This window comes from Pelecanus crispus, chromosome 1, assembly GCF_030463565.1.
Source record: "Pelecanus crispus isolate bPelCri1 chromosome 1, bPelCri1.pri, whole genome shotgun sequence".
Lineage (NCBI taxonomy): Eukaryota > Metazoa > Chordata > Aves > Pelecaniformes > Pelecanidae > Pelecanus > Pelecanus crispus.
The window spans coordinates 202,307,420-202,321,432 of record NC_134643.1 but is presented as its reverse complement, the minus strand read 5'-3'; the positions used below and the strand labels follow the sequence as shown (position 1 = coordinate 202,321,432).

The following is a 14,013-nucleotide window of genomic DNA, read 5'->3' as shown; positions in this document are numbered from 1 at the left end:
AAATGATAGCCAGGCATCTGAGAGTAGAACAGAAGTAGAGATTCTTTATAATGGAAAATAGTAGATTATACTTTATTACTTTAGGCTTCCTGAGGAGCAAAAGACTACAAAATGTCTATTTATTGGATACTATGCTTTGCTAGCAACATGGGTTTTTCTAAAACCTTATTGCAGCCTTTCAGTACTTAAAGGGGGCTTATAAGAAAGATGGGGACAGACTTTTTAGTAGGGCCTGTAGTGATAGGATAAGGGGTAATAATTTTAAACTAAAAGAGGGTAGATAAAGACTAGATATAAGGAAATAATTTTTTTACGATGAGGGTGTATTCCATCTCCATATGAGACTTCGGTGTGTATTCCAGAGCTCTGCTTTGTCCAAGTAGTCATAATGGGTGACTGGAAGAGCTTGGCTTATTTAACCTCACAGGGGAGGGCTGAGGAGAGCGTAGATAAGCTAGCCCTGAATGTGCTTAGGATTAATTTCTGTAAAGAAGATAAGAGAGTAGGGAAACTGTTGTTAAGTGCTTGTAGAGTGTGTAGAGCAAAAACCAGGAAAACATTTCTAATTCTAGAACTATGTGATTCAACAACAGTGTCTAGAGTTTAGGATCCCCGCTCCTGTCATCCAGTTCTGGGTTTCATGAGGCAGTTTAATAAACTTAGAAAGCACAGGGATATATGCAAGACACCTACAGATACCAGTATAGTGGACTTACTAAGAGCTACTGTATTTTTCTATAATGTGTTACAAGTTTGCTAATTGCTCTGATCAGGTGACTCAGTAATATAACAATAAACATATTACTGTCATGTTTTGCATTTCACCACAGTTTCATATCTGTTTTTATGTAGTACTTACAATATTATGTCATGTAGGGCATGTAATAAATAGTGGAGAGCAATGACCAGTTTGAATTATGCTCTAAAAAGCGTGTTCTCACTAAACCATACACTTAGGGCAAGGTTTAGTTATGCTTAGATGAAATTCAGTGGACTCCATTCTGCAGGAAGACAGAGCAAGCGCAGGTCTGCTAGGGGGGTCTTAAAGCATGTGACGTAGCTGTGGCTCTGGAAATCCCATTTTAGCTGGGGATGATCTCTGCCATCCTGGGTGCTTAGAGAGGTCCATTTTGGCCTTGTAGTATATGAAATCTTAGCCCTTTCCTTTGTTTTTACACCATACTGTTTTGTTCTCTATAAATTGTGCATTTCTCATATGGGTTTTGGTAGATTAATATGAAATTGCATGTAGTACAGAAAGATTTCAGATATTTGTTTCAGGTTAGCAATTCTCTTAATCATTTCTTAATTCTTTTATTCTGAAGGATCTTTTTCCTTATTGGGATATGCTGTTCCCCCCACGTTTTTCACATGTTAATGAAAGGACTTTTAAAGTTTAGATTTGAGAACCAAAGTTTGATTTCAGTTCTGTTGATGATTTGCTGTGAAATTGAGTGTGTCGCTAGCATCTTTGTACTTCAACTTGCATAAATAATACTAAATTATTTTAAAGGTACGTATGAGGCTGTGTCAGTGTCTTTTGAATTGGTTTGAAGATGTGGTTCTAACCCCTTTATTCACACTTAGGTTTTTTGTTTGTGTAGAGTTTGCAATTGTAATCTGTGGCAGGTATTACTGCTCTCACTGTGCTGATACAGTAGGTGGTATTTGGGGTAAAAATGTCTTATATGACACTTCAGACAAGTGATTCCGTTTTTTGGTTTTGCCCTTTTAAAGTCAGCTCAATTGTGAAAGTGAGGAGGGTAGTTTCTTGGTCTTCAAAAGTGATTAAAGTATTTTATTTAGATTGAATTTGACTTGTGTCATATGCATGAAAGCATATGGGCTCTCTAACTGTAGAAACAATAGTTTCAGGATAAAATAACCAGTGAGTACGGTACAGGGCATGGATGGATTTGTAGGAGAGTTTTATGAGATACACAGACACAGTGTGTAAGTTACTTATGACTACCTTGACTGTCTAGCCATCCCCTGATGAGCTAGCCTGCACATGCCTTTTCACTCCCCAAAGCTAACATCAGGTACTTTTTGCCTTTTTTCTGTCCCTGTACCAAAGGTAGAATAAATAAAATTAATAGGTCAGCCCAGTTCCACTAGGTTCAGAGTGAAAAATCATAAAATGAGAAAGGAAAAGCAACAGAGATCCTCCTGTATTTTTGGAAGCAGCTTTTTTACCTGTACAGTGTTTTGTAAGCATCTCCTTTATTAAATCAGAATTGATGCATTGTTAGAGATGAGTGGAAGGAAAGGTATATGCAGGACATGTATTTTCATGTTTTAGAGGATGTTGGGTAGAGAAAGAAAGCAAGCTTATGAGAATGTCAAAACGAAAAGATACCTTGTGAAAGTACCAGATTAGCTCAAGAAAGAGTGCTTTTTCTTTATCATTACTCCTTCGATCTGCACAAAGGAAAGAGTTGGGCTTTTTTTGTTAAAGAGGAGATACCTGAGTATATGGTACAGCTACTTAGATTATGTAATTTACTTCATACCTTTTGCATGGGCAAATGTTGTTTGTATCTAAAATGAATACAGCTTCAGCCTTTAGTGTGATATAGGCACTGAATATATTATTAACTACTTTTATCTCTGTCTGGCTCCTATTGTACATTAAATACATGGCCACATACAAATACTAGGATAACTGCAGGGTTTGTATGCTTGTAAAAACAACTGTTCTTGTAAAGACAGAGGTTTACCCTTTTATCTTCCTATCTGCAATCCCATAAGAAAACATATTTTTATGGTTTTACCATGAAGTAGTTACATTCTAGTGAAATACCAGACATTGAGCATACTGTTACTGAGATTTGTCACTTCCACTAAAAACCTCTGGACTACTTTGGTTTTGCAATAAATTGAAACTAACCAGAAACATATTTGATAGATTGGCTTGAGCTAGAACCATAAATCAGAACTGCTGATATTTTAGATGCAGGTGAATATCCTGTTCCAAATTAGAGTTTTGGCATTGTTTCTTTTCAATTTCTGTCATTCACAATAGCATAAATATTTTTAAAAACAGTAGGTTCTTATTTTTTGATAGGGTTAATGCACTCCTGAGACACACAGTTATCCTTTAGAGTGGTAGAGATGTTTTCTTTAGTGTATGAAGTTTGGAAGTTTTATGTATTTCTAGGTGCTACGGTTAACTGCACTTAAAAAGGATTTAAAGTAGACTTAACAGAGTCAGCAAGCAGTGTGAACTTTATCTTACAGCTTTTCTTAGAGAATAAATTATGTTTGTGTTTAAATGTGAATTTTATGTTAATGGATTTGGCTTATATTCATGCGAAGCATTCATCAAACAAAAATGTTTGGCACATGCATGGTGTAATGCGTGGCGTAAGTGGAAAGGAATTAGGCCCTCGAGAGATCAAGATGGTTTGTCTCAGGAACTGCCGAATCCACTAGCCTGACAGAGGCGCGGCTGCTGCAGTTCTGTGTCCCCAGATCCAGCCAGTAGTGAGGCTGAGCCTGTGTTCCCAATAGGCACATGTGCAGGCATACACACACTACATGTACATATATATGTGGTCATCCATGTAGATCAACACAGAAACCACAGCACTCTCACAAATACAGGCTGCACCAATGGCCTGACCTTGTTTCACCTTTCTGGCTGGTCAGGATGAAAGCCTGTTTGTGGAGTATATATACATAAATATACATATCTACAACATGGATGCCTCCAGTAGCTGGTCTTAGACAGTCTTTGCAGTCACTGGTCTCGCATCCCCGGTCTCTGCAGTTGCCAGCACGTGGGCATGTGAGGCTTGCTGTGTGGCTCACAGCTGCATTCCAGTTGCCGGTGCTCAGCCCTGCTCCTGGACACCCACACACGCACACACTGCGGATCCTCCCAGTAGCTTTAGACACTCGTGTATCCAGTAGTTGACCCCTGGCCTCCGTGTTGCCTCATGCACAGATGCACACATACAAATGACTCTTTCTGGTACCTGGTGCAGACTTACAACCCTACCAGTAGCTGACCCTTGCACCCCAGAGGCTCTCCTGTAGCTGGGACCTGGTTCCTTCAGTACCCAACTGCCAGGCTCTGCAGTGTCTGCCCCAGACTTGTGGCTGCTCTGATACCTGGCTCCCAGGCCTCTTCTACTCTTAGTCCAGCTTGATGCTCTTGAGCACACTGACACTCCCGCACACACACAACGTGCGTGCACCCCGCTCTCTGCAGTTTCTGGCACCACAGACATGTGCACCCCTGTGATTTGACTCATGGTCCCCTCTCCAGTTGCAGGCACTCCACCCTTCAAACACACACAGGCACACAGAGCCCCCTGCCCAGGAGTTAGAAATGGAGTTTAAGGAGAAGACAGGACAGACTGCAGTGATGAGCGCAGGGCATGGCCAGACAAGCATCCTGACCAGCCATCTGTTTTAAGTAACCAACTCCTTTTTTCCCTTTCCTGTGTTTAGCAATGGTTGTTCCTCCTCAAACCACTTTGATCCCTCTTTTCGTGCTCTTTCCTCTTCCTCTAAGCATCTCATTAACAGTAAGCTTTGTGCCATCCCAAAATGCTCTTCCCCTGAATCCCGTAATGAGTCCCATGCCCCTGTAGGCAGTAACACCCTGTCAGACTGTAAGGTGAGCGGGGAGCCTCTCCCTTCTCTTTAGGTGGTGACTGTCACACCTGGACAGGCTGATGGCTCCCCTGGGACAGCCCTGGGGGGAGCTGGGTCAGGGTGCTCAGTTTTCTCCAATTACTTTATTGGGGTTCCTACCCTGTTACTGTTCCTCTGTGCTTCTTTGTGTTTATGGGGATTTTCTTTAATCACATAACTGAACAGTTTGTATTAATGGAAAGGTGGGATCGTTTGCCTGCTAGTAGTAAGGCATTTACATGAAAGTGCATTGCCACCACCAGTGCTTTATTAGGTTAATTGTTGTAATGGGTTGTACTTAGATGGTGAGGAAGTTTTGATAAACTGTTTCAGAGGTTAGGCTTTTCTGGCAGGAAGACTTTTGGTTCAGTACTAGTACAATTACCTAACCCAAAGGATTTAGATGTTTCTGAACTTGTTGTGACCCTAATGATGCTGCAATAGAGAATTGCACTTGTAAATGGATAGGTAGCTAATCAATGGAGTAAGACACTGCCTATATATTATGGGATGTATATCTATCTCTCCCAGTTTTTACATGTATGAGCTAGTGAATAAATTATGCAGTTTGGTTTATCAGAGGACCGTGTTTAAAGGGTGTTTTCTCGGGAACTACCCCGGAATGATAGCTTGTCTGCTAAACGTTGGGATCTGCCACACCAAAGAGATTTCGAGTAACAAAAGAGCAAAGAAATTTATGAAAAGATTTTCCTTTGTAGGAAGCTTTCTTTGATTTTTCAGAAAGTAAAAATGCTAACTCCTCACTTTGATTTTTGCATAAACCTGTGGGGGTGTTTTTGTCGTGACGTTAGTGTGACAGGTCAAAGCTGAACTCAGCAAAGTAAAGAGTGTTAGAACTCCCACATAACCTCTGTGTAACGTGATTGTCAGTGGAATGGAACTTTCTGAAACTTTCTGGCACCACAGATATGTGCACCCCTATGACTCATGGTCCCCTCTCCAGTTGCAGGCACTCCACCCTTCAAACACACACAGGCACACAGAACCCCCTGCCCAGGAGTTAGAAATGGAGTTTAAGGAGAAGACAGGACAGACTGCAGTGATGAGTGCAGGGCATGGCCAGACAAGCGTGGAATTCTGTCAGTGGAATTCTTTTGTAGAATACCCTACATTGTTTATAAGTCTTTCTTTACAGTATGGGATTTTATGATGTGGTAAAGAAATGAGTACATTATATTGCTTCATTGATTACATGGCACCTATACAAAACATTTCACTTGAAGTGTATTAGCTTTGTATGTAAAAGAGAATTAAGAAATCATGAGGTGGAAGAACCACTTTCCCTAAATGGCAGGTCACCTTGTTTTGTACCATCCTAAGTCATCTGTTCTGTAGGGCTACTTGCTGGTAAAAAACAAAGAAGAGCTAAGTAGTCATTCCAGAGTAATGTTTTTTAAGATTAGTTGGCATGTAGGAAAAAAAGTGCATATAATTCAAGTTTAATGGAAATATTTTTATTTTTCTTAAAGGAATTACCTACGGTTCTGCTTATTCATCAAATGGACGGGCATGAAGGTGCATGGACAATATTACCTTTAATGAAAGAGTAAGTGTAATGAATGCCAGTTATTTTCAGATTTTTTTGCAACCAAGAATATAAATATTAATTACTCAGACCTATTTTTTCAGAGGCAAAGTTTTTGAATGAGAGTGGCAACCTTATCTTTTCACTTTCTTACTCTTCTTTTTTAGTTTTCCAAAACAGTTTTCTGTTAAATTTCATTAAATAAGAGGAAGCTATTTCAAATAAAAGAACAACAATAATATAATGTAACTGAGCAACTACCTTCTTCAAATCATTGTGGGTTTTAAAATTATTAAGGAAGTAAATTAGTCAAAAGAAATTCGGTTTTTAAATGTGTATTTTTGTATCTGGTCCCCACTTCTCACAGCGTAAGGTGGTAGGAAATTCACAACTTTTGACCTTTCAGATTACTTGGCTGAATGAAGTGTGTAAGTATTTTTTAAAAAATAGATAATATAACTGTTTCGGTTTTCTATCTTTTATTGCTTATAGTGTTTCTAAGAGCTGGTACGCCTCTATAGTGAAAAAGTGTATGTTTTGGCATTTTTTTAGAAGCTTGTATGGCCAGTTGTCCTGGTTTCGGCTGGGATAGAGTTAATTTTCTTCCTAGTAGCAGGCATAGTGCTGTGTTTTGGATTTAGTAGGAGAAGAATGTTGATAACATGCTGATGGTTTAGTTGTTGCTAAGTACTGCTTATGCTAGTCAAGGACTTTTCAGCTTCCCATGCTCTGCCAGGTGCACAAGAAACTGGGAGGGGGCACAGCCAGAATAGTTGATCCCAGCTGCCCAAAGGGCTATTCCATACCATATGACGTCATGCTCAGTATATAAACTGGGGGGGGGGTTGGCTGGGGATCAGCAATCGCTGCTTGGGAACTGTCTGGGTATCGGTCGGCGGGTGGTGAGCAATTGCATTGTGCATCACTTGCTTTGTATATTGTTATTATTATTATTATCATTATTATATTGTTATTATTATCATTACTATTTTACTTTATTTCAATTATTAAACTGTTCTTATCTCAACCCAGGAGTGTTTCTCACTCTTACTCCTCCGATTCTCTCCCCCATCCCATCGGGGTAGGGGGAGTGAGCGAGCGGCTGCGTGGTGCTTAGTTGCTGGCTGGGGCTAAACCACGACACCAGTTTTCATCTTAGTATGGTCAGAGAAGACAGGTACTCTCAAATATCTTTTCTTCTTCACTTATGTAGATGGCTCCAAGGAAGACATGCTGCATTTACGTGGGAGTATGTTGCAAACTGTTAGGCAGTAATGATTACTGTTTCACAAAGTCATAAAGCTCTATAGTACTGAAGGCTATCCTTTGCCTAAAAGTTGCATTTGAAACTGATGCCAGAGGCTCTGCAGGCTCTTGAGGTTTAATTTATTTAATATAATTTATTAGAGTTTCTCAAAAGGATGTTTTTGTTTTGGTTTGAGGTTTTTGCATCAGACTGGATGCTTTTCCCTTTTCTGCTTTCCAAAGTAACTTGAAAAACTGGAAGTTGATGTTCCAACTATCAATCATCTTTGGTTTTCCTTCTTAGCTCCTGATTCAATGAACTAGTGGTTCCTCTTCTGAATTATTTATGTTTTGGTGATGGGGTTTACAGATACTGGTCTTACAAGATAGCAAAACTGAGAAGCAAAAGTAGAAATGCTAGTTTGTGTGATAAAGCAGAAAATTCTTCAGATATCAGAAGAGGAATCTTAATTAGAGGATTTCCATCTTGAAGAGAATTCTGGAATATGAAGTTCCTTGTGTCTACTATTTCACTCACCACTTTTGGCAGAATGAAGACATGGAGTAGTTTAGGAGTATGTTGATGTTATGAGGCTTGTACTGTTTAGTTTTTTCAGTGGACAGAAGAGGAGGAAGGGAGATTAAGGGATCAGCGCATTCTGCAGCAGCCGATGATGCTAGGAATTGTGATATAAGATGCATTCTTATCTGAAAACTGCTTTCAGAAGAATGGCTTCTCTCAGTTCTGTGGTTGTCAGCATTTTTAAGCAGGCCTCTAAACAGTTACAATAATTCTTAATGTTTAGTTCTTGAGCACATGTTAACTTGGACAAAGCACTTCATTTCAGAAGATGTAATCATAAGACATCAATGGATGTCTTATGACACAGTACCCTTACTGTCCAGAAGGCCCACTGCATTTCTTCTCAGTAACCAAATTCATTAAGCAGAGAAGAAATCCCTTTTTTAAATTATTGCCCTGAAACTGGATCTTACCCGAGTATCTCCAGTGACTCCTTGCAGTCTGAACTCCCAGTTTGTGTGCTATGAGGTCTACATAAGACTCTCTGCAAGCCTGAAATACTAAGCCTTGAAAATCATTGTTTGTCCATCAATAGCTAGATGAACAGATCATTCTTTCTGTGAACTTGTATGTGCTATATTCACGAGATACAGTAATTCCTTTTGTGTGGACCATTCTAGTATTTTTCTCCTTGCCCCTCACCCACCTGCTTTTGTGTAAATTCAGATATTTCTCTCCTAAAGTTCTAGCTGCGCACTAAAGTGTGAAAGAAAAGCCTTTGGTCTTCACAAGGCATTGAATACTGTACGTATTTAAAAACATGAGGGTATCTGATACCCTTTCTGTACTTGTTTGGCAAATTTTAGTAGGAACAGCTAGGAAGTGTCTTTCCCAGCTGATAGTATCCTGTTTGCTTGCCTGAATGGCAAAAAAGTTGCCCAGATTTCAGTGTTGAGTAGGCAATAAGTATATGCTTTTATGAACTAAAAAGGTGAATTAATTGTGAGTTGTTCTGGCTATTATAGTTTAGCAGATTAAGTATCATAAGAAGAAAGCAGTGAATAATCAAATAGCATTTCAAGACACAGAGGAAAGGTAGCTTTATCGGAAGATGACCGTCATGGTTTAACCCCAGCAGGCAGCTCAACCCCCCACAGCCACTCACTCACTCCCCCGTGGTGGAATGGGGGAAGAGAATCAGAAGAGTAAAAGAGAAAACGCATGGGTTGAGATAAAGACAGTTTAATAGAGAAAGCAAAAGCTGTGCACACAAGCAAAGCAAAACAAGGAATTAATTCACTGCTTCCCATCAGCAGGCAGGTGTTCAGCCATCTCCAGCAAAGCAGGGCTCCATCATGCATAATGGTTACTTGGGAAGACAAACACCATCACTCCAAACGTCCCCCTTCCTTCTTCCCCCAGCTTTATATGCTGAGCATGATGCCATATGGTGTGGGATAACCCTTTGGTCAGTTGGGATCAGCTGTCCCGGCTGTGTCCCCTCCCAGCTTCTTGTGCACCCCCAGCCTGCTCGCTGGTGGGGTGGTGTGAGGAGCAGGAAAGGCCTTGACTCTGTGTGAGCACTGCTCAGCAGTAACGAAAACATCCCTGTGTTATCCACACTGTTTTCAGCACAAATCCAAAACATAGCCCCATATTAGCTACTGTGAAGAAAATTAACTGTATCCCAGCCAAAACCAGCACAATGACTTGTCCCAGATGAAAAAAGACTGAACTACTTTAGCACCTGGCAACCATCTGGTGCTTCTAGCATGTAATTTAAAGACCTGCCGAGGCAAGTATCACATGTTCTAGCGTAACTATTTCTCAGATAGTGGGTTTGGTTTTTTGGGTTGTTTTTTTTAGGCAAATACCATTCCCTAAAACATAAACGATCCTATCACCCCTTTTTACTTATTTTTGCTGACTTAAATTTCTGCTGTTTATTTTCATTGCTGATTTTATCAGTAGACAATGCTGTAGAGGAAGAAATCTGTGATGTTTATAGGTGCTAATTTTCTTATCCCTCTCCTCAGATGATTTCTTTAATTGAATCAACATAAAAGCTATGCAAAGGAAAATGGACAAGTAAAGACTGGGTTTTTTTCCCGTTAGGATGTCATGAATTAATAACACTTTATTTCATTGTTAAGTAGCGGAAAAATTATGCTGGCAGGAGTAGAGAAATAAGGGATGACAATTTTCTGAAGGAGTCAGGAATCCTGCATTGAGATTAGTGTTAGCTTTGAGGAAGGTAAGGGAGTTCCTTCAATCTGCCTAGTTTCACTGTACTGAAAAAGCTAGTGAGGTTTTTTGGTTGGGGATGATGATATGGTCAAACAGCTGTGAGAGAACCTGTCATTAAGCAGTTTCATGATTGTTGCAGTGGTGCAGCCTAATAGTGGGGCTCCTTGGAAGAAAGTTAAGGTACAGAGGGGAAGGTAACTTAAACTGCTATCTGTAAACTTCCGAATTCATAGGTCATTGTACCTGTAGTGCCTATACATTTCTGAGTGAGCATTCTTTATGCATCTCTATTCCCTTCTTTCTGGAATAACAGGTGCTATATAGATAGCAGCAGCGTCGATATTTTTATCCATTCACTGTAGTCCTCTGATATGTAATTCTAAGTGGTATAAGTTTCTCTTTCTGTGTAAATGAATGATTGATTGCAAAGTACTTATATTTGGGGAATGGGGGTTGAATCTATCATTCTGTTCATAAGCCAGTTTAGTACTAAAATGTTTATTTCTTTTGTTAGTTTCTCTGTTACCTATGGTAGGAACTCCTCGTGGATTTTCTTCTGTGAAGAAGACACAAGAATACAAGTCGTAAAGCTGCTAGAAACACTTGGAAGATTTGATGGGTCTAAGGTGAAATAAAAATTTAGATACTTCCTTTTGAATGTGCTTGAATCAGTTTTTAGATGAAATGTGTGGAATCATAAGAAGTACAAAATCATAGCTACAGAATTTTAGAATTCCTAGTTACAGAACAGTTTCTGTGGTCCAGAATTTAATTTTTTAACACTGCCTGCATGGCTCAGAGCTTCAAACATTGGAAAAGATGTATCCGAACAGCTTAAAAGAGGAGCATAGATTTGTGTTGCTGAGACTGGGAGTGAGTAAAGTATTTAACATGAAGCAGTATGAGTGCCTGTCTAGCTGTTGAAGAACTGTTAAAATTGAGCAGGGGAAAGATTCCTTCTGTGGATATCCTGAAAATTATGTAGCATCAGTAAAAAGATTAATATAGTCTGCTGTGTGGTCCCCTCTCCCCGTTTTCCTCTCTGTCATCAGTTCTGATTATCATCAGACAGAATGACTGATGTTAGTTTGACTAACTGTCTCTGATCTAATATAGTAGGGTATTTTATTTGCATTCTGTTTCTGAACTGTCTTGGTGATAAGACAGTTTTCTTTACCTGCTGGAAAAGAAACAACACCAAAAGACTTGCAGAACAAAAGAAAAATGCAGTCACCAAGGAACAAAGTAAATTTGGCAATGTAACTGACGTGAAAGCTGTTAATGTTTAGAATTCTCAGTGTTCAGGAAAAAATTCAGCTTGATGTCCATCCTTTGCCTGGAATAAAGGAAGCCAAAATCTCCTATGCGAAACATGTTTTGCCTCTTTACTGTTACCTTGACTGAGTATTGAACTCTTCTTCACATCTCACTTAGCATATTTACTTCTTTTGCAGGCACATGGCCTTATCGTGTTTTCTCACAATTCTTTTCTGAAATGGTAATAATGATAATAATTCAGAGATCTTACATTTTTAAACACTCTGTCTTCAAAATGGCTGACTGAATATATTCAGGCCTTTGGAATATCCATTTATTTCTGTTTCATAAACACCTACTTCTAAGTGATGTTCTCAGAATAGAAACATAAAAATTTTTGTTCGAGATGTTGCCCTTATGTCAGTTTTAATCTCTCCTTTGCATTACATGTAACTTCTATTACAATAACAAATGATGTTTCAACCTGCATTAAAAGGAAAATAAAATTTTTTGCTTTTATGCATAGTAATCGTCATTTTAGTGTAACAGTCCATAACCGATTCCTTACATACAGTAGTAGTCCATCAGTCACAAAATTTAAGATGAGTTAGACCAGAATGAGCTCATTCATTATTCATTTTAAAATGTCAGCATTCTGCATAATAAAAAGCCAGTATACATTAATCACAATAAAAGTTCTACAAGGGGCATGTGAATACTTGATGAATCTGCAGCTTTTCAATCTGGATATGTAGAGATTAATAACAGAACTGTTGAGACTTGATATGAATGTAATATTGAGTGAACACAGGTGTGTGAAAGCATCATAGGAATCTGCGGAGGAATGTTAAGAGAATGACCTGCATTGATAACCAAGGACGTTACTGACTGCAGTAAAACTAAAAACCAGTGAGGAATATCTCGTTTACATAAAGACCTCAAGGCAAGCACTCAGATTGTGAATTATATCCAAACGTCAGGAAACACTTCTTTACTGTGAGGGTGACCGAGCATTGGCACAGGTTGCCCAAAGAGGTTGTGGGGTTTCTATCCTTGGAGATAACTCACGAGTCACCTGGATATGGTCCTGGGAAACCTGCTGTATAAGGTGGCCCTGCGTGAGCAGGGAAAGTTACACCAGATGATCCCCAGAGGTCCCTTCCAACCGCAACCCCTCTATGATTCTTTGTTTCAACAGCAGAATGATTCAACCTGTGCTTTCATAATCGAAGATGGCTGTAAGGTTAAACCAAATTGTATGTGCTACTCCTCTGCCTGTCATCCTAACAGGATGGTAGACTGCAGCCCCAAAGATATCCAGAATGAGTAAACCAAGCTGATGGGCAGCAATGACTTAGTAGCTGTTGATACCTAAAGGGTATAAAATATCTGTCTAAAGAACAGTTTGTCTTTGAGAATCATAAGAACTCAAAAGATGTTGTGGTAAGACACAGTGAGGATGTGACAGCTGAAATCTCCTGTCCTCTGTGTCGGACACAAGTCTTGAACAGATGAATTTGGCGCACTTGTCTTGGTATTTGTGGGTAAGTGGATACAAAAGTAAGTGGGTAGAATCAACTTGATTAGCAAGTTAGGTAAAGTCACCTCTGCCCTCCCTGAGGTCTGGTATTGAGTTTTGTTGCATCACATTCCTTCAGCTATTAAAGTGTGCTCTTACTAAAGGTAAGAGTGCTCTTACTAAAGGTAGGTGATTTTTGCCCTTTTTGAAGCACAATATATTAACTGATCCAGTGGATGGTAGTTATCCATAATGCAATAAATCTAATTCTTTTTTTTTTAATCCACATTTTTGCCTGTATGCAATTTGATTACCATAATTCCTTAAATTACTTTAGAAGTTCCTTTGCATATAACTAATCTAATCGTGTAAAGCCAGCCTGCACAGGTTGACTTGTCCTACATATCAGTGTAGTAAGTAAACAATGTTATGACCAAATAAGCTTGGAGAGTGTTGGCTGTAACCTGGAATGCCTTCACTGTGATTTGTGGCTTAATATTGCCAGAAATAATACTACATGGAAGCCTGAGGAGGGTATACGTATGGGTTTAATTTTCTATGTTTTATAGAGAAAGGAAAGTAAGGTTGGGGTTTTTTTTTTAATCCATAGATTGTTTTGGTGTAAAAATTAGCATGCAAAATTAGGATAAGTAAAGATTTTTTTTCCACTCTGTAGCATAATGAAGTGGAGGTCCAGAAAAAAATTGTCTGCAGATGGTACTGTCATATTAAAATGTTACTACTTATTAACTGTTTCTGAAACAGAATAGTGTGCTTGTGTTACGAACATTTGGAAGCCTTGGAGGCCCTAAAAGAGTTAAAAAATGGTGTGCACAAATGCTTCTAAAGAATTATGTTGATTCTTTCAAGGCAGTCATCTTTGTGCATAAAAATTAGTATGCCCATTTTCTTTTACCTCCCAATATTTTGTTTTTTAATCCCAGTGAACACTGTTGAATCCTTCCAGTAAAGGAAGGAGAAAACAGGGTCTGTTGTGACTGAACGTATAAATCAAAGGCTGAGTAAGTAGGT

At 39.1% G+C, this 14,013-nt stretch overlaps 1 protein-coding gene across 1 annotated transcript in view; it reads left to right on the top strand.

Moving 5' to 3' along the window:
- The window catches only part of B3GLCT (beta 3-glucosyltransferase), a 73,736-nt gene that overhangs the window by 35,946 nt on the left and 23,777 nt on the right, over positions 1-14,013 (top strand). Inside the window, exons 5-6 of the mRNA XM_075727668.1 lie at positions 6,135-6,211; positions 10,720-10,831. Coding sequence (XP_075583783.1) covers positions 6,135-6,211; positions 10,720-10,831 — 189 coding nt within the window. The remainder of the gene's footprint in view (positions 1-6,134; positions 6,212-10,719; positions 10,832-14,013) is intronic.